This window comes from Juglans regia, chromosome 11, assembly GCF_001411555.2.
Source record: "Juglans regia cultivar Chandler chromosome 11, Walnut 2.0, whole genome shotgun sequence".
Taxonomy (NCBI): Eukaryota; Viridiplantae; Streptophyta; class Magnoliopsida; order Fagales; family Juglandaceae; genus Juglans; species Juglans regia.
In genome coordinates this window covers 24,747,685-24,769,050 of record NC_049911.1, presented here as the reverse complement: position 1 = coordinate 24,769,050, position 21,366 = coordinate 24,747,685, and the positions used below count along the sequence as shown (strand labels likewise).

At 37.3% G+C, this 21,366-nt stretch overlaps 2 protein-coding genes across 2 annotated transcripts; one reads left to right on the top strand and one right to left on the bottom strand.

Annotated features, from left to right (window-relative positions):
* Positions 1–365: 365 nt before the first annotated feature.
* Positions 366–5,314, bottom strand: LOC108986875 (mediator of RNA polymerase II transcription subunit 28-like). The gene is made up of 3 exons (XM_018959672.2): positions 5,074–5,314; positions 787–899; positions 366–682 (listed from the first exon to the last, which is right to left on the bottom strand). The coding sequence occupies exons 1-3, from the start codon at positions 5,249–5,251 to the stop codon at positions 548–550; spliced, it is 426 nt and encodes a 141-aa protein (XP_018815217.1). The 5' UTR covers positions 5,252–5,314; the 3' UTR covers positions 366–547.
* Positions 5,315–8,851: 3,537 nt separating this feature from the next.
* On the top strand, positions 8,852–11,527 carry LOC108986847 (subtilisin-like protease SBT1.5). Its single transcript, XM_018959624.2, has one exon. The coding sequence runs from the start codon at positions 8,994–8,996 to the stop codon at positions 11,382–11,384; it is 2,391 nt and encodes a 796-aa protein (XP_018815169.1). The 5' UTR covers positions 8,852–8,993; the 3' UTR covers positions 11,385–11,527.
* Positions 11,528–21,366: the final 9,839 nt, after the last annotated feature.

The following is a 21,366-nucleotide window of genomic DNA, read 5'->3' as shown; positions in this document are numbered from 1 at the left end:
TGTGAAAATGTGAATGCTACATAATACATGTGCACAACACTGAAACAGAGTACATTCGAGTTAAACTAACATTATGTTTCTGTCTCATCTTAGGGGGAGAACCATGGAGGAGTTTTGAAATTCGAATTGTGTGTCCCAAATCCTTCTCGATGTTCAGCATTCTTGCTAAAATACGAACTTTTTTAGGTGCATTTGAGTTTTGACTAGCTCTTGATTTGCAAGACATTGCAATTTACAGGCCTTGTCTGCTCGTAACGCCTCGGCATTTTCCCGTTCAGATTACAGTTTGTTTCGTGTCCATTTGCGGAAAACCACTTCCGTTCCATCTTGCTTAATGTTTCAATTTGCAATCTCTCACCAAATCATTCTTGGCACCATGCAAAACTTGGAATTTGTAGCTATGGATTCAATAAATATTTTTGGTACACATCTTACAAGCTACAAAAGCATTGCATGGTTAAAAAAAATGCCATTAGCATAAAGTTACGGTAAGAGAGTATGCCCCCAATTGTGGAAAATAACAAGCTTATTGCTTACGTGACATACACTAGACTCTCTCCAACTCAGTGTTGTGTTTGTGCAACTGGTCTCTCAACTCTTTTCTCCACCCTTGGATCAGCCTCTCCTGCTTCTTGATAAGCTCACTCTTTATCTTTAATTCTTCCTCCATCACGGCAATCTCCTGTCGAAAGCACACGCAACGATGAAGACACAATTGACTTGTGAATTCCAGGAGAATGTCTATAGGATATACTATATACCAACTGGAGATGTACTTTGGGTTACCTTTCCTAGTGTTTCAGCCTTTGTTGGTTTATCTTCACGTTGGAGGCCAATAAAATATAGCTGAAGCTTCTTGGCAGCCTCCATAAAATCTCTGGCATGCCTTTCCACATCAACTGTCAGTAACAAAATTAACACCTGTCATTATGAGCTAAAAGTGAAGTCCTAATGAACCTTTAAATATGAGAAAAGCTTTCAAATGCATTTGTTACCCACAGATTTGAGCTACCTACGGAGTCCAGTGAAGTTTTTCCAAAGCAAAATGGGGAATAAAAAGAAAGAAAGTGGAAACACCTCAAGAACTCAGAAATCAGAAGGATAAAATTAAGAATAAAGGGAAGTTCTTCATAGAGAAATTAGAAACGCTAAAGGCTTTATGTAATTTCATTGTACATTATTTCCACGATCACTTGCATTGCGAGACATGCAAGAGAGGTAATTAGGACTGTTCATCCGGGCCGGGTTTTTTCCCGGCCCGGTCCGGAACCCGGAAAACCGGGTTCCGGTTCCGGGTTTCGACCCGGATCAAACTCGGGCCGAAACCCGGGTTTGAAAACCCGGACCAACCCGGTCCGGATACGGGTTTGAAACCCGGTACCCGGATCTTTATTTTTTTTATAAAAACCGGTATCAAAACGATACCCGTTATATTCATCTTCTTCCCCCCCCCCCCTCCCGCGTCTCTCTCGCTCGCTCGCTCTCTCGTTACGCTGCGAAAACCCTAAGCCCCTTGAGCCCATGACCCCGTGAGCCGTGACCCCGTGACCGTCCGCCGCTCGTCCTCGCCGCATCTCGGTCGCTGCATCTCGGTCACTGTCGACCTTTCCCTCTCTCTCTCGGTCGCTGCATCTCGGTCCCGCTTGTTTGGGTACTCTCTCTCTCTCTCTCTCTCTCTCTCTCTCTGTAACTATGATTCTGTGCGTGAGGAATGGATGGGGTAATCACTTGGTTGAGTAGAGTACTGGGTTTGGTTTTAATTGTTAGGGGAATATCCAACTTGATTTTATTTGTTGGGTTTGGTTGTTCTAACTTGTGTAACTATGATTATGTTGCATTGTTTATATAGTTGTTAATAGCTTGTGAACAACCGAAGGTCCGAAGCTATATTTTTGGATGTGTATTTGGATGTAAGCAAATCTCCTATACCAAGTATAGGAACGTGGAGGTGCCCACAATGCGTGGGGTTGTTTTGGAGGGTTGAAGATAGAACAGATACTATAAATGTCCATTAATTTTCAATACATTGCAACTGAATCCTCTTTGGGTTTACATGTCTGCATTGCACATCAGTATTCAGTAGTGCAAAAAATGTACCTTCAATGCCAATAGGGCATAGCTGTGTGCTCAACACGACCATGGGCATCCATCGAATTTTACCCACTGTACTGGACACACATTCCTCCATATTATAAGCCTGTTCATCCGGGTTCCAACCCGGGTATACCCGGCCCAAGCATCAAGCATGCGTTACTAATTATAAAGACTTCCCCCCAAATGGCACTAAGCCTATGACTTGGAAACACCACCTAAGTCTAGTATTATTTTTATTGACTGTGCAGCATGTAAATTGATAGGTAAATTTTGACCAATCAATAGTACTACACATGCAAGTCTTCTTCATTTATCTGTCAGTTCATGCTCAAGGTCTTCTGCAAAGTCCTTTATGAATGATTGATCACATTTTTAGAAACTTTCACTATATCATATGTTTTCAGTCATCAATCTTCATTGTAGTTTGTGTTCTATTTTTAGTAGATTGTTACAAAGAGACCCCTGGCTGAACCCCTACCCTTGCTCTGGGCACCTCCTGTAGGTTTTTATCATACCATTTAGGTACTTGCACGGAAAGCTCTCATTTTGGTTTGTATCTTTGCAGGAAATGGAGAAATAGATGCATGGGATGAAATCAGTCAGGCTTTAAATGCAAAGAAGGCTCAGCTCTCTCAGGAGGGTGGTTGGAGTAAGGAAGAGACTTCGGGCAAAATGGACAATGAGAAATGCTGCTGGCATTAGGACACACACATATGCTGTTTCCTGTCAATGAGATTCAGCAATTTTGGTAGAAAGTAAAAGAATATCGTGATTAGTTTTGTGTATTTATGGGCTATGGATGGCCAAGGGCTTTGATATGGACACACACATATGCTGTTTCTGATTTTTATGTATTAGAGTTTAATTAAAGTAATGTATGTGTTTTTATTTTACATGTATTTGTGAAAAAAAAAAAAAAATCCGGGTTCAACCCGGAATCCGGAATCCGGGTTTCGAAAAACCCGGATTTATCCGGGTTCCGGCCCGGGTCTAACCCGGATAAACCCGGTCCGGGTTCCGGCCCGGGTTTGAAACCCGGGTCCCGGGCCGGGTATACCCGGGTTCCCGGGTTGGAACCCGGATGAACAGGCTTAGAGGTAATCTTTATGCCGGTTCTTTATTACTCCACTATCACACAAACTCAGAGATGGCTGCCAATGAATTTTTTTTCTTGGGGGAGGTGGGGTTTAAGCAAAGTAAATTACTAATGGACTGTTAATTTCCAGTGTGGCAGGGATTTACAACCATCTTCCCCGATGGGGGATATCTGCTTCATGAGAGCAAGCTAAAGCACCATCAACGACACTCTATACTTCCAGGACAAATTATCTTAAGTGGAAGGAAATAAGTACAAGACTTGAGCATAAGCAAGCCCCTGCATAATTACTCTAATTATCATCATATCCTCCATCAAAGGAATTAAACCTTATCAGAGGCTCTACCCAAACTTTTCACAGGTTCCTCCCTGTGAGATGCCAAAACCTTTCCCAGAAACAAGCTTTTCGGGCACACTGAATATTCTACTCCCTCGAGCCCAATGCCAACTTACTAAAACACTTCTCAACTAATTTTTAAGAGCCACTCAAGTGAACTATCATTGTTAACCTCTTTAAAGAACCACGACCATTAACCACTTGAGAGAGAGAGAGAGAGAGATCTTGTAATTATACTAAACCGCAACTTCTAACAGTGCACTTTCCTTCTAAAAAAGTCTCAGTTAAACTCCAAAATAATCACTTGAGCTTTATTATTCTTCCAAGTACGAAATATACTGTGTTAGAGACAGTAAAACTTACCCAAAAACAGATGAAAATGTTACACCTCCTTGGACATTTTGAACCACAGATAAATGCACCACAATCATACGCTAAATGGCTTAAAAAACTTCTTGAACATTAGCTGCCAGGAATAACCCTAAGAGGCTTTAGCAAAGCAATGGATTAAAAGAAAATTGATTGTAAGAATGGAAATGTTCTGTTGAGCTTTTATTGGTACCTCATAAAGGTATTTATAATTCAATTTTATTAACAATCATTTCTAGCCAAGAAAAACACCCTAAATTGGTATCCATCTACAGACTTATAATTCTTAAATTGTACCCAAACTGGAGACCATTCCAGTTTTGCAGGCTCACACTTCTACTTTATCTTCTAGAATAAAGTTGAAACATAATCTTCTTCCTCAAATTCTATTTTTCCAACCCTTCAATCAGTTCGGCAGTATCATTCCTTTGACCCTAACGACAGCATTCTGTGCTCCTCCCTCACATAGTTTTACCAGACATACTATTTTGGAAAAACCTAACTCAATAGATCTAGCTCAAAAAAATAAACCAACAATTATGTTTTCCAGTGTGTTTTTTAATAGATCTCCTACTTCCCTTATATCTCTATGGATATTTAATTATTCCCATAAAATTTTTAAGTTTTCGAGACATCGACCTCTAAGTAGGCTGTAATGATTTGGCTTTACAGAAAATTTCTCGGCGTCATCTTAAGAAATTTTCCGCATAATCTTACACCTTGTGGGTTAAGGCAGCAGTGCTGTTTTGAAACAAAACATGTATTTACACTGCTACCTCACCTAGATTCCCAGGACTTAATATAACACTACAAGCATCATGCGATTCCTTGACGTCCACCAAGCTACAATAAATTAATAATTATAGAATCTTGCTTATAAAAATTGCGGTTTCGTGGAAATTGTACCTCAGAGCTCTTCTAAATAAAGCAGAACACGCCCACTGCAGTCTTCTAGGAAGGAACAAAAACCCATCATAATTAAATTTAAAGCTACTCCTTCAGCTAATTTATGCTTGACCCCAAGAATGAACTAAAGAAGAAAAATATTCCTAGTTTATCAAACCCAAAAAGAAGAATACCTAACAAAAATAAGACACGCAAAGGAAGTAATAAAATGGATTCTTTTCAGAGCTTCTATGAACTGGAATAAGACGAGTGAGGAAATTGGTTCACTAACTCTGATGAGAAGGGTGTGGAGAACGGTCAATAGCTTGAAGCTCTCGCGCAGGCAAGCATGGAAGCAAAGCAGCTTCTAGTGCTGTGACGCAAGCATTCATGTCGTCCCTTGGAGGTGGCGAGGATTGCAGCTGTGGATCAATCTGGTGCTGCTGATCCAGCGCTTGCCGCTCCGCCATTTCAATACAGAAATGAGAGGAAATATTAAAAAGTAGGTAAATTAACACGATCGGTTTTCGAAGAAAGAGAGCGTAGAATAAATAAAGAAATATTTATATTCACGTTATAACCGGAACTGTCTGTTTCAGCCTTTCAGCCTTCAGGACAGGACAGGCAAATGGGCTATGGCCCTGATCCTAAACATAAGTACTGGACCAGCCTGGTAATTCCAAAACTCGGCCCCAGACCTGGTATGATTGAGTCCATGAGCTTGAGGCCTCCAAAACTTCATATGTCACCTCTCTTTTTCTTTTTCTTTTTTTGCTTTTTTTTTTTTTTTAATTTTAATTTGCCAATCGGCAGTTACAATCTTACGATAATATATTAATTAAATAAATGATATTTGTAATTATAGAATGCTCAAACGTATTATTTTAAAAAAATAATAAATATGAAATTCACATGAAAAAATTAAATTTTTAATAGTGAATCTCGTTCATTTTCAAAAGTAGTGTGCGGTATTTGCACAACTCATGACTGTATCTAGCATTACTCTATTAATTTTTTTTAATATTTTATATCATTCTACAACACGTACATATCACTTTTAAAAAAAAAAAAAATTCTACAACATAAATAATATATATACCAATTGAACTACAAGTCAATCGCGCGGTACTTCATACGTTACTTAACTTCGTATTTAACCCTCATGCATTAATTAAGTGTTGTATTCATTATATAGTCTATATATAGTCTCCGCCACAATGCCATATTAATAATGGCGAAGTGCCATGGCATGCTATATATGAGTTTGATCATTGACGGATAATAAACAATAACATGGTTTAGTACGTAAAATTAGACTCCCGAACATTACATTAAGAAATTATTAAAAATATTTATTAAGCATTTAATAAAAATTAGAAGTGATCACTTTAAAATCACTAAAGACAGCTAGCTCATGCATGATCATATATAGCTAGCTAGCGTACGTCTTGGTCAGGTTTTATATTGCTTTATGGCAAATCTCTCTGTCATGCATATAATAGCGTCTTGGTCATGAGGTTTCATATTGTATATACATATCATGACTTGGCCAAGAAACCTACTGATCACTACCAACAATGTTAGTATCTTTTTAACTTTCACACAAAAACAATCACACATTTGGAATAATAGCCAAGTTTCACAGTTGTCAATTGGTAGCTTTAAATTAAAAGAGTCATACTCGTTTGATATTAAATTCACTCACTTCATGATCCTTCTCTATTAAATTAAACGTTTAATTACCTTATAATAAGCTTGAGATCGAGCATTGTAATTGGATTAAGTTTTCTTATATATATATATATATATATATATATAGGAATTTAAAATATTTGGAATTAGATTCTCTTGGAAGTTTTATGTGAGTTATAGGCTGGCTTGAATTGGGAAAAAAAATACAAAGCGTGGGTTGTATACTCACTACTACAAGAAATTATTTATTTGTAGTCAGTTATTTTATAAGAAAATAATTATTTCTTATCAGAATGAGTCTGTTTTTGTTGTAAATAGTTATTTATTATCGCAAATAATCCGTAAAAAATACTCATTTATCTTGTAATGGTACTATTTATTGAGTATTTAGTACTATTTGAAAAAATTACTGACAACAATAAATATTATAGAATATACCATTTAAATCTCTCAAAAGTTATGTCATAAAACTCAAACAAAAATTTAATATAAGAATTTAATTTATCACATTTAATTCTATGTATGCGTGACTTTTGTTTACTTTTGATCAGCTTTCTTCTTCGAACCAAAGTAAAATAGGTACGTTGTGATATTCACGTACGGCTATATTATAGTCAAATCAAAAGATGATTCCTCAAGGTTAAATAGATTATTTTTGTTGGAGTTTCTTAAATAGATTATTATAGTTAGAGTTTCTTAAATGCTAGCTATTATTTCAAATTAAAGGGTCTAGATTTTATCTCTCTCTCTCACACACACACACACACACATATATATATATATATATATATATATGTTGGTACTTAGATTTTAGAAAATTCTTAGTCTGATAAATGCTGAATTTGATTAATTATGAATGATTAGTTTGGTTTTAAAACTAGTTTGAAAAACATTAAGTAATTAGGATTTAAGAGTTCTTTAAACATTAAGGGCTTGTTTGGATACTTTGATCAATATCTCAGTATATCTGTGATGTGAATGGTAGTAAAATTGCTTGGATTTTGGAAAATGAGAGATAAAAAGTTTAAGAAAAATATTATAAAATTAAAAAATTGATTGAATATAATTTTTTAATATAATTTTTGTTCTAAAATTTGAAAATATAGTATTATTTTTTGTGTTTTGTTTAAAAATTTAGAAAAGTTATAATGATTAGGTAATTATTAGATGAAAAAGTTAAAAATTTGAAATTGAAAGTATTTTGTGTTAATTGAGTAGTGTTTGGGAAGAAAATTTCTGAAAAGAGACCCTTATAGGAACCAATTAAAACATGAATTTTTGACATATTGGCACGAGGTTGGTAGTGATTTTCTCAAAGTCTTCAATTCTTCTTTTCATATTGCATAATGCCATGTTTAAGAAGGTGAAGAACTGTTAAAATTTTTAATGGCATTGCATGCTGTAATAAATGATATGGTATTCATCAAAGATCACCACCTTAAATATAAAAGTTTCTCATTAAGAAACCAATCCAAATAAAATAAATTTTAATTTCAGAGAGACCCACACGCTTTTCAATTATTAATACTTGGAGATCGAAGTTGTTTTATTTATTTATATTTTTTTAATTCTAGGCCTTCTTTTTTTAACATCATTATGTGAACAAATCTTATCATATCGATCCCGATAAAGAAAGTATACATGTATAGCAAGTTAGCAACCTCTACAAAAAGGACATGATGGAGATTCCCTTCAATCGTATACATGCATGCATGTATTATAAGAAAAACAAACATTTTGTAATAAATTATTTATGACGAGAATAATAATTTTTATGATAAAAATAGATATATTTTAAAAAAAAAAATTTCTTATAATGATAATGCGTACGTACGTACGTGTTTCATGCGCCTAGCTAATTAGGGCACGTTACTTCAGCACATGCATGATCCAATTTGGAGAAAACATAATTGCTTGAAATATATAAATGACTGCTGAAATTGGAAAATAAGAAACAAATCAACCTCTCTAGCTATCTTCTACTACTTTTGACATCCATCGTTTTATGCTTTACCAACTCATGAACGTCAAAGAATCACATCCAAATACATATCAACCACTGGGTTTTATGCACAAAATGGAAGGGAAGTTATATTATTGCCAATCAAACTTGCCAATTTGGTAACGCATATATATAAATTATTAATTATAAGGATCGAATATTATCTCCAGTACATGCAGCAGCCTGCGTCTCATGCTGTCTTTTCCCAGCTTGGATGATGATCCGCTTCTCACTGGTTATAAGTGGTTCCATCATCATCATCATCATCATCATGTATACGTTCGCATCGCAGCAGATCAAGTTTGAAACATGGAATTCTCCCCCCCTCCCCTCTTCTAACAGATCCATTTTCTTTTAATTTGTCTCTTTTTTAAACTTTTATAATCGATAGCCTTTATCGCTATATATATAACAGCCACACTCTTACGTTAGATCAGTACTCCCATGCATATTCACTTGATCTTTAATTGCTAGCTAGCTGATTTATAAACGTCCCCTGTTCTTGACCTGCATAATTAATGGGTGGTATTTGGCCTTTTCTGTTCACTCTGCTGCTCTCAGCATCCTTTGTTCCTTGCAAAACAGATGTCCCAAACGCTAGAACTTTCATTGTCCGTGTCCAAAATGACCTTAAACCCTCACGCTTCTCCAATGTCAAAGCCTGGTACAAATCTACCCTTATAAATAGCCTCGGTTCTAGTACTCATGATTCTGCTCAAACACAAGATACTGGCCATGACCTTCTCCACGTGTACAATTCCGTCTTTCATGGCTTCTCAGCAAGACTCTCTCCTCAACAAGCTGAGAAGCTCACAGACCTCCCGGAAATACTCGCCGTGTTTCCGGACCGGCTTATCCCAATCCAAACGACACGTACACCTCAGTTCTTGGGCCTAAAGGACGAGGATACCGGCGCCAGCACAAATGACATTATCAGGGAGTCCGATTCGGGTTCCCATGTCATCATCGGGATGATCGACACTGGTGTTTGGCCCGAACGTCTGAGCTTTAACGACAAAGACCTCGGGCCCATACCTTCTCACTGGAGAGGTAAATGCATTGGTGGTGAGAAATTCCCCAAGACGCTTTGCAACAGAAAGTTGATTGGCGCACGATACTTCGCTGACGGATACTTAGCCCACTACGGCGACGAAGTGGAAGAGACTAAAGAGCTCATCGAGTCTGCCAGAGACACAGTCGGCCATGGAACACATACTGCATCCACTGCTGCTGGAAGACATGTCAATAACGCATCCTTCCTCGGTTTCGCTGATGGGGTCGCAATCGGTGTTGCGCCGAAAGCAAGAATCGCCGTATACAAGGTCTGTGGTATGCAAGGGTGTGTAACTTCAGATGTTCTCGCCGGCATCGATGCTGCCGTAGAAGACGGTGTTGACATTATATCATCCTCCTTAGGCGGGGAACCCATGCCGTACCATGAAGACGTAATTGCGATAGGATCTTTCGGAGCAATAGAGAAAGGAATTATCTTCTCAGCTGCCGCCGGCAATTCAGGTCCCAATTATATGAGCGTGACGAACACGGCACCTTGGATCACCACCGTCGGTGCGAGCACCATTGATAGAAAATTCCTTGCGGAATTAGTGCTCGAAGATGGTCGCGTCATTACCGGATCGTCGCTCTTCCAAAGTCGAGTGCCGCCGGAGGCGAAGTATGTGCCGTTGATTTACGCGGGCAATGCGTCCACATTGGGGCGAATCGGAATCGGAATCGGTAGTGAATATTGCTATCCCAATACGTTAGATCCGAATGTGGTACGTGGCAAAATCGTGGTGTGTGATCGTGGGGAAGTGTCACGTGTCGTAGCATCAGTGGTGGTTCAAGAGGCTGGTGGGGTCGGTGTTGTCGTCGCCAACGTGGAGAAATTTGGACAGGGTACAATTGCAGATGCATATATACATCCTGGTCTCGCAATCAGTGAATCAGACCGCACTATCGTGTTGAAATACATCGAGTCTTCTCCAAACCCACGCGCCACTCTGCGTTTCAATGGGACCACACTGGTGGGAGTGAAACCAGCACCTACAATTGCATTCTTCTCTTCCCGTGGGCCCAACTCAATCTCTCCCCACGTGTTAAAACCCGATGTCGTCGCTCCAGGTGTCAACATACTAGCAGCATGGCCAGATGGCATACCCCCTACTGAATTACCCTCCGACTTGAGGCGTCTCTCATTTAACATAATCTCCGGCACCTCCATGTCTTGCCCACACGTGTCGGGCGTGGTTGCTTTGTTGAAAGGGGCCCATCCCGATTGGTCCCCTGCGATGATCAAATCATCGTTGATGACCACGGCTTACACGTACGATCACGATGGCAAAGCTTTGCTGGATGAGAAAGATTTCAACGCGTCCGATGTGTTTGAAATGGGAGCTGGACACGTGGATCCAGAGAAAGCTGTTGATCCAGGCTTGGTCTATGATCTTACGGTGGATGATTATTTGGATTTTCTTTGTGCTTCGGATTACAGTAGTGATGAAATTAAGGTAATCACGACGAGATCAGTGACTTGCAATGGGACCCAGAAACATACCTTGTGGGACCTGAATTATCCGGCAATATTAGTCTTTTTCAATGAATCAGCACCATCCAAATCGGAGATTTTGGTTAAGAGAGTAGTTACGCATGTTAGCGATGGTGCATCCACGTACCGCGTTAAAATCTCCAGCCCAAAAGACGTCATCGTGACGGTTGATCATAAGAAGATGGTGTTCATGCACAAGGATCAAAAGCATAGCTATACGGTGCGGATTCGGGTCAAGAATGTGGGATTGCCACGTGGTGGGAAGAAGGCCATGAGCGAGTTTGGTCATCTGACGTGGACAGATGGGAAGCACCAAGTCACTTCACCCATTGTGGTGACATGGACACCTCAAAAATATGCATGAAGCTTAGCTTAAAAAATAAATAAATAAATAAACAAAGATAGGGATAAGATGTTAATGAGCTTGATTTACAATAGTGATGTAACAAAATAGATACCGATTAGTATATGGGTTTAATTTTATGGTTGAAGACTTTTCATTATTAATGTTCTTATTTTTTTTTCTTGTTTTAGAGTGCATGTGGATATTCACATTTGTTTGAATTATCCACTATATCGAAGATCAGAGTGTCAATCTTTCGTACTCGCCTCGTTTAATTTATTAAGAAAAAAAGTATTAGGTTAAATTTACATTGCATTCATAAAAAAAACCCACAAAATTCATACATTATGATAATATCAATCATTATTTATATATATATATATGTGACAAGGTAAGTGGTAGAGCCATGTACTCATCAGTGGACGCATTTGCACCTAATAAGATTTTACAAATTCCTTTAGTTCTCAAGCTATATGTAAATTTACATTATAATGGCCCCAAAAAAATGTAGCACTCCCTCTTCTCGTGTTTGGACGTGAATTAATTCATAAAAAAGAAGAAAAAATTTTTGTCTCTTCCATTAATAAAAGTTAGGCTCTATTTAGATATTAAGGGTATTTCAGATCATCTATAAATAGTATTAAATAATAGTAAATTATCTGTAAATAATAATGAAATAAGCTGAGAATGTTTTAAAATAGTTGTGTTTCCAAATAGAGTATTTGGCTCCGTTTGGATAGTGAAAGTGTTTCATCTCATCTCATCATTACAATTTTTACAAACTTCTACACAAAATGTAATAAACAATTTAATTTTTTTCAAATTTAAAAACAATAATAATATTAAAAAATAAATTCTAACAATATTTTATTAACTTTCAATTTTTTATCTCAACTTACAATTTAAAATGTAACTTAGTCATCTAAAAGTAGGGGTGCTACCCGCATGGTGCGAGGCAGGGGCATCACCTCCCCACCCCTGCCCCGCCCCCTACTCAATCCAATGACACATCGGGTCTAAAATCTCAACTTATAATATAATTTAAATTATAAATTGAAATTTATACATTAAAAAAAAATATAAACTCATTAGAGTTCTATTTTGAATTCATAAGTCTCACATTACTTAAATATGACTATTGTATTGTCTTGACTTCCTATATAAAAGTTGACCTAAGAGGCCAAGTCAATCTATTAATAATTGACTTCAAGTTTTTAACAAATTGTATATATATATATATACACAATATATTTATATAAATATAAAAAATAATATTTTTATTATAAATTATTTGAGAAAAGATATTGATCATAATTATTTTTTATAACTAATATTAATTATAGTAAAATACTGAATTTAACATTTTCGCATAATCTATAAAGGTTGTTTCCATGGAAGCTATCAAGCACGTTGGTAAAGTCCAGTTGGGCCCATTGTTGAAATATAAGAGCACTAGTAGTGGTCTCAACAAACTTTGGTCAAAATTTGACTAGGAAATTCACTTTTACAAATTTAGTTAGCCAATTTTCAAGAACATCAAATAACAAACTCAATAAATCTATCATTATTCTATTAAAATATTAATTTTAAACTTTTTATTTATTTTAATTCTAACTTATATATGGTTGTATTAAAGATTATATATATATAATATTACATCACTAATTTAACAAATCTAAATTACACATCATTTAATACAGAAATTATTTATTTGTATTGCTTTGTGAAAAATAAGGCAAAAAGGAAGGGTTCGGTGCAGACTGCAGAAAGAGAACTTAAAATTGGTTGTAGCACAGGCGCCAAGAGTGAGGAAAGCCATTTGTTAAAGCGCGGAATGAAATTGCACCACAAGTGAAATGTTACGGGTTGAGAATTATGGAAGATGGACGAGATCATAGATCGAGGCCAACATGAAGTATGAATTGAAGTCTGCATGAATAAGAATTGAAGTCTTCGAATAAGCAAAGTAGAAAGATCAAGACGCAGTGTTTTGTTTAAGTGGAGCTGTTTTGTATATAACTATTTGTAATTGTGTCGTTTAGTTGTAAGTGAAAATAAATAGAACGGTGTCGTTTCGTGATTGTCATTTAAGTCATCAAATGGCTGAACTTGTTATAAGTCTGTGTAGTTTTCATAACTAACTCATGTAATTGATTCATTCTTCTATAAAAGGTAGCCGTAAGTTAGGAAGGAGGCCAACTTTGGTATTCAGTGTGAATCAACTCTATCTCTCTATTTCTCACTATCTCTCTCTCTCTATCTCTTTCTCTCTCTAATTCTTGGAGAATTCCTTATATTCGTGAAAGGGTCCATTACAATTGCTATCAGTTGTCAGTGATGGCGGAGGGAACAAGATCATATGCACATATCCTTGATTATGTGAATCAATTGCAACAACAGCAAGAACGGCAACATAAGCAGATCGAGGATGCTATTGCAGTCCTGGCTCAGCAGCAAGAAACAACAAGGTTGGAAAGGGAATCTTAGGATAAGAAGTTTGCTAAATTACTGAAGCATCTTTTAAAGCCTCTTTATAATCCTCAGTTGGAAGGTAATACACATAATGCAAGAAATGGACAAAGTTTTCATCAATCAAGAGATGGTGAAACAGATGATGGTACGGGGGATGTTTATTGCAGAAACATGGGTGACAAATCTAATATGAGGCCAATCAAACTGGATTTTCCAAGATTTGGTGGAAAAGATCCTACAGCTTGGATTTATCGAGCAAATCAGTATTTTCTGTATCATCAAGTACCTCCTGGTCAGATGATTTTTCTGGCTTCATTCCACATGGATGATGATGCCTTGGTGTGGTTTCAGGATGCAAGTGAGCCTGAAATCTTTCATTCAGGCGGTGCAGGTTCGATTTGGTTCACCTGCCTATATGATCCTATGGAAGCATTGACACGCTTAAAACATGTTCATTCTGTTACTGCTTATAAGACTGAATTTGAATTATTTTCCAATCGTATTAAAGACATTTATGAAAGAAACAAATTAAGCTGTTTTTTAAGTGGCTTAAAAGATGAAGTAAGACTGCCTATTAGAATGTTAAATCCTTCTTCCTTGAATGATGCATTTGGATTAGCAAAAATCCAAGAGTAATATGTTTGGAGTACAAATAGGTCATGGAGAGGTAATTCTAATGATTCTCAGCAATTGAATGTGGGGGCTTCTGTTTTGGGAAACCCTAAGGTACCTACTGTTAAGTTGCCTTACCAGAAAATAAATGAGTCTCAGATGCAAGAGAGAAGAAGGAAAGGTTTATGTAATTTTTGTGATGAGAAATGGCAACCAGGCCATAAGTGCACTAAGCCAAGAGTTTATGTGTTAGATGGAATGGATATGGGTGAAAGTAGTGTCAATGCAACTAAGAAAGAATTAATTGTGGAAGAGATACATGAGGAACCTGAATCTACAGACATAGCTTCCATTTCTTTCCAAGCTATGGTTGGGTCTCCAAGTACTAAAACCATGAGAGTGGTTGGGCATATTAATAAAAGGAAGGTTGTGATATTAATTGACTCTGGCAGTACTCACAATTTTGTGGATACTGTACTGATGAGCAGGTGTGGGTTAGAGGTATAACAAGGGCAGGTTATGTAGGTTAGGGTAGCTAATGGTGAAATTTTGAATAGTAGTGCTAGAGCTATTGGGATTGGCATTAATTGACTCTGACAGTACCCACAATTTTGTGAATACTGCACTGATGAGCAGGTGTGGGTTAGAGGTACAACAAGGGCAGGCTATGTAGGTTAGGGTAGCTAATGGTGAAATTTTGAATAGTAGTGCTAGAGCTATTGGGGTTGGCATTCAAATACAAGGAATTAGATTTGTTGCTGATTTTTTTTCATTGACTCTCGAGGGGTGTGATGTAGTATTGGGAGTTAGTTGGCTTTCATCTCTTGGGCCAATACTTTAGGATTTTACAGATCTAAAAATGCAGTTTGATTATCAGGGAAGGAAAGTTTGTCTTAAATGGCTCACATCTTCTGCTATTAGCTTAGTAGATGATAAAGAAATTTCCATGATTTATAAGGTGGGTTCCAAGGGAGTGTGGTTGCAACTTATGGCTGTGGAAGTCATGAAGAATCAGAATGATTATTGTCCCCAAATTCAACAGTTGTTAAAGAAGTTTGGAAAGGTTTTTGATAAACCTACTACCTTACCTCCTCATAGAGCTCAAGATCATCATATTAATCTTAAGAAGGATGATGTACTTGTGAGTGTCAGACCATACATATATCCTTACTTTCAAAAAACAGAAATAGAGAAGATTGTGTCTGATGGCTCTTGGAGAATGTGCATCGATTATAGGGTGCTTAATGAGGCTATTGTTAATAATAAGTATCTAATACCAGTTGTTGATGAGTTATTGGATGAACTCTTTAGTTCAACAGTTTTTTCTAAATTGGATTTGAGATCTGGTTATCACCAGATTAGAATGAGGGATGAGGTTGTATCAAAAACTGCATTTAGGACTCATGAGGGACATTATGAGTTCCTTGTCCTTTTGGCCTTACAAATGCTCATTCAACATTTCAAGCATTGATGAATGAGGTTTTTAAACCTTTTCTTAGGCAATTTGTCATAGTGTTTTTTTATGACATTCTTGTCTATAGTAAGGATATGGCATCCCATATAACTCATTTGATCACTATTTTGAAGACACTTGAGGCTAATCAATTGTTTGCAAAGAGATCAAAATGTCACTTTGCTTGTTTAGAAATTGAGTACCTTGGCCATTTAATCTCAAAAGATGGTGTGAAAGCTAATCTAAGGAAGTTGGATTCAATGGTGTCCTGGCCAATTCCAAAAACTCTTAAAGCATTGAGGGGTTTCTTGGGATTAACAGGATATTACAGAAAGTTTATTTGGGGATATGGCCAAATAGCAGCACCTTTAACTCTTTTGTTGAAAAAATATGCTTTTAAATGGTCTGTGGCAGCAAATGATGCCTTTGAAGAATTGAAGAAGGCAGTCACGAGTCCTCCTGTTTTATGCTTACCTGACTTTAATAAGCAATTTGTGGTGGAGTGTGATGCATGTGGGGTGGGAGTAGGAGCTGTCTTGATGCAAGATCAAAGGCCATTGGCTTTTCTGAGTCAAGCTCTCAAGGGTAAGAATTTGAGACTTTCCACCTATGAGAAAGAGCTATTGGCACTTGTTATTGCTGTAAAACAAAAAATGGAGGCCTTATTTGTTGGGGGCAACTTTTGTTGTTAAAACTGATCACCACCGTTTAAAGTACCTCTTAGAACAGAAAGTGGGAACATATGCTCAACAAAGGTAGATTTCTAAGCTATTAGGTTATGAATTCACAATTGAGTACAAGAATGGAGTTGAAAACAAAGCAGTGGATGCTTTGTCAAGGAAGGAAGCCTTAATTGACACTACATTAATGACTACTATTTCATTTCCTACTCCAATCTGGTTGGAGGAATTGAAGCAAGCTTATGCTTCATATCAGAAGGCACATGAACAATTGGTAGTATTACAAGGAGGATCTCCTCCTTCCTCTTCTGCATTTTCTATTAAGCATGAGTTGTTATTTAAAAAAGGCAGAATTTATATCCCTGATAACCCTGAATTGAAACTGAAAATTTTGCATTTTATCCATGCTAGTCCATCTGTTGGACACTCTGGTTTCCATAAGTCACTACATCGAGCTAGGCAAGACTTTTATTGGCCTGGCCTTAAACGTGAAGTGAAACAATATATAAGGGAGTGTGATTTGTGTCAAAGGAATAAGGTGAAACTTGTATACTCTGCTGGTCTTTTACAGCCTCTTCTTGTACCTGCAAATAAATGGACATATTTGTCCATGGATTTCATTGAAGGCTTGCCAATCTTGAGAGGGTTTTCTGTCAGCATGGTTGTTGTTGACATATTATTTAAATATGCACACTTTATGGCCTTGAAGCACCCATTCACAGCATCTAAAGTGGCAGCATTATTTTTTGACAATATGTTTAAGTTGCATGGCATGCCTCAAAATATTGTTTCTGATAGAGGAGCAATTTTTGCTAGTTCCTTTTGGAAGGAACTCTTTAAGCTACAAGGAGTGACACTTTCCTACTCATCTGCCTACCATCCTCAGAGTGATGGTCAAACTGAGGTAGTCAATAAGTGTATTGAGCATTTTTTGGGGAGTTTTTATGGGGATAGGTCTAGGTTATGGTTTGATTGGTTGACCCTGGCTGAATGGTGGTATAATATCACTGCTCACACTTCAACAAAGTTGACTCCTTTTGAGGTGGTGTATGGTAGACCCCTAACAAAGTTGCAATCTTATATACCTGGTTTAACTGCTAATCAAGCAGTTGATGAGGTTTTGAAGACTTGAGATCAGATTCTTTCTACTCTTAAGAGTAACTTAGCTATTGCTCAAGAGGGGATGGAGTTTCAAGCTGACAAGAAAAGAACTGAAAGGGAGTTTGCTGTAGGGAATTGGGTTTATTTGAGATTGCAGCCTTATAGGCAACAATCTTTGGTGGTTAGAAGAAATTTCAAGTTTTCTCCTCGTTTCTTTGGACCTTTTCAGATTGTTCAAAGAGTGGGACAGGTTGCTTATAAGCTGGAATTACCACCAACCAGCTCTATTCACCCAGTTTTTCATATTTCTTGCCTTGAGAAATAATTGGGTCAACATCACTCTCCACTGTCTTCCTTGCCTCTAATGGATTTGCAAGGTGAATTAACTCCTGAGCCTGAGGTTATTATGTAGCGTAGAATGAGGTAGGTTCATAACAGGGCAGTAATTGATGTGTTAGCTCAATGGAAGGGGGCTAGTGTTGATGATGCAATGTGGGAGCCATATTGGTCATTGCGTGATAAATTTCCTCACCTTATGAATAATGTGCTTTAATGGAGGAGAGTATGTTACGGGTTGAGAATTATGGAAGATGGACGAGATCACAGATCGATGCCAACATGAATAAGAATTGAAGTCTGAACTGAAGTCTTCAAATAAGCAAAGTAGAAAGATCAAGACACAACGTTTTGTTTAAGTGAAGCTGTTTTGTATATAACTGTTTGTAATCATGTCGTTTAGTTGTAAGTGAAAATAAATAGAAAGATGCCGGTTCGTGACTGTCGTTTAAGTCATCAAATGGCTGAACTTGTTATAAGTTTGTGTAGTTTCTATTACGGAATCATGTAATTGATTCATTCTTCTATAAAAGGTAGCCAGCCGTAAGTTGGGAAGGAGGCCAACTTCGGTATTCAGTGTGAATCAACTCTATCTCTCTATTTCTCTCTATCTATCTATCTATCTATCTATCTCTCTCTCTCTCTATATATATAGATATATATATCTTTCTCTCTCTAATTCTTGGAGAATTCCTTATATTCGTGAAGGGGTTCATTACAGGTCCATTACAGTGAAACGCGCTAAACAAACAGACGTGGGATGGGAATTTTTTATTTCAAAATATTATTTTAGCCAGTAGTTAGATTGAATAAATTTGATCGGTGAAGATATTGAAAGTTAAAATTATTATAATTTTATTGATTCCACTATAATTCTTTGTTATATATTTAAATTAAACTTTAGTTAGTCGGTTTTTCTACAGACAACTGCCACTTGCAAACAAGATGTAACCGGGGTGGACGTGGCACGACTTATGTAGGAAAATAAAAAATAAAAAAACAAAAGAAAACAACACACAGATTATGTAAGGAAAAAAAACAAAAATAAAAAAGAGAGTCATGAAGCAGACCAAAAACACAGAAAACTGATCGGCGAGCACAACCGATGAAATGCCTCCTAATAGAATTTCTCCTCCTACAAAAACAAACTCATTTTTTAGATTTCATGTTGACAGGTTTTCCTAAATCCATTTCCATAATTTTTCCCAAATGGGTTTTGTTGTTAAAATGGCTTCATCTTGCGTTTTCTTTTCTTTATGTCCATTGACAATAACTTTTCTGGTTGGTCAAGAACACAAAAGAAAATATGAGAAAAAACAAGGATTGAGGAATAAGGAAATAAAGGGGTTGTTGGTCTAAATCTAAAGAGATCCATACATCTAAAGCTACGAACCTCCTTTCTTTTGTTTCTGCCATCAGAATCTTCTTAGGATTTTCAAAAGTTCTCTAGGATTATAAACTAGATAGATGGAGAGGAAGAGGACGAGGACGAGGACGAGTGTTATTCTTCAAATTGGAGAGGGAGTTGGCAGGTTCATAAAACCAGAGGTGAAGAGGGAGAATGAAGATAGAGAGCCAGAGAGGGAAAGAAGATGAAGATGAAAAACTATACGAAGGAGAGGGAGGGATATCATTGAAAACGCACCATTTTTTCTCAAAAGAATCAACTAAAACACAGTCGTTTCATTAATGACATAGCCACCACATCAGCGATTGCACGCCGGTTGTCCTAAGGCCGATTGCATCCTGTGTTTTAGTCGAATAGTTGAGCACTACTCAGTACTGGTGCTCTAAAGTGACAAACACGTGCTGGAGTCCTGGACAAGTCTTGACTATCGTGCTGCGCACTCTTTTAGATGAAACGATTGCGTATATGGAGGGTTTTAGAAACCTCTTTAGGGCACTGGCAATGGACTAGCCATTGCCAAGTCCAACTCTAATTTACATCAGATTTTGGGATAAAATCCCTGGCATTGGACTTGGCAAAGGCATAATTTTCTAATTTATGCTACAGTAATTTTAAGTCTCTCGCTAATGTTGGCGAGCTCCTGTAGTAAGATCAAAAGAATATTTTAACAATATCCGCCCAACTGCCCTCTCTCTTTTTCCCTCGTTTTCCATTTCCCTCGTGTTTCCCTCGTCTCTCATCTCTCGTCTTTCCCTCTTTCTCTCGCAATTTTTTTTTTCTGCCTCGCCCCTCTTCTCTCCCTCGCTCCGTAGCTCATCTCTCCCTCTTCTCTCAGTCCACCATTTTTTTTTTCTGAAACCTTTCTTCATCTTCTCTCCATCGCTCCGTCGCTCGTCTCTCCCTCTTCTCTTAGTCCACGATTTTTTTTCTGAAACCCTTCTTCCTCTTCTCTCCCTCGCTCCGTCGCTCGTCTCTCCCTCTTCTCTCCATCCACCATTTTTCTTTTCTGAAACCCTTCTCCCTCTTCTCTCTTTCTCAATCGATGTTATCTTCGTTCCTGGGTCGATCTTCACGGTTGTGCAATTTCGTCTCTCTCTATCAGCTTGGCTCAACAACGCAGCAGCACTCTCTCTCGGTTTGGGTTGGTAAAACTACTGAAACTTTATTTGGGTAAGCTTTGTATTGATTAATTTGAGTATGAATTTGTGAATTTCTGAAATGGGTATGAATTTGTTTGGGTAAGCTGGTTATACACAGTTGCTTATTTTTCTGAAGTTTGTGCAATTAGTGTTGTTGATTTTTCTGAAGTAATCGAGTTGCTGATTTTTCTGAGGTTGTTTATTATCGCGTCCAGCCAGCCAACACCCCATGAGCTTGTATTTTTTTTTTTTCGGTTCTTTTTTTTTTCTGTTTGCTGTACAATACTTGGTTTTGTATTGTTTACTGTTATTGTTTTTGTGTTAATTAAGGGTTTTGATTTGGACCTATTGGCTCAAGTTTAATTAGCAATTAGGAAGTCACATGAAGTGAGAGATTGCCTTTGGTTTTATCCAGACATTCATGGAAATTGGATCTCTATATTTAACTTGAGATCACCAGAAGTCATAAGTTACCTCAATATGTATTAACTTGAGATCCAGACATTCCAATTTGAGCCGGCCCTGCGTTGGGGGATCTTTTCCAATTTTTAATGTGGAAATCTAATACATATTGAGGTAATTTAATAAGGGATATGCATTCAAACATGTTGTTTGTTGTAGCCCATTGCGCCAAATGATGCGCCTATCACCTTCAATAATAATTTCAAAAAAGTCATATGCAGCTTCCTCAATTGCCAACTTAGCTGCCATGGCTTCTCCGAAATTTATAGAACAGAGTCTATACGCTGAGTTGCTGTAAAAATAATTTCTCCAGAGTTTGATCTACAGATTAGAGCTGCAG

What these genes read in the sequence shown, in the direction of transcription:
- LOC108986875 (XM_018959672.2), bottom strand. Translation starts at nt 5,251, where the DNA reads ATGGCGGAGCGGCAAGCGCTGGATCAGCAGCACCAGATTGATCCACAG. An exon ending in TCCACACCCTTCTCATCAGA is followed by an intron (nt 900 to 5,073) that starts GTTAGTGAACCA and finishes TGTTACTGACAG; the next exon opens with TTGATGTGGAAAGGCATGCC. An exon ending in AGGCTGAAACACTAGGAAAG is followed by an intron (nt 683 to 786) that starts GTAACCCAAAGT and finishes TGCTTTCGACAG; the next exon opens with GAGATTGCCGTGATGGAGGA.
- LOC108986847 (XM_018959624.2), top strand. Translation starts at nt 8,994, where the DNA reads ATGGGTGGTATTTGGCCTTTTCTGTTCACTCTGCTGCTCTCAGCATCC.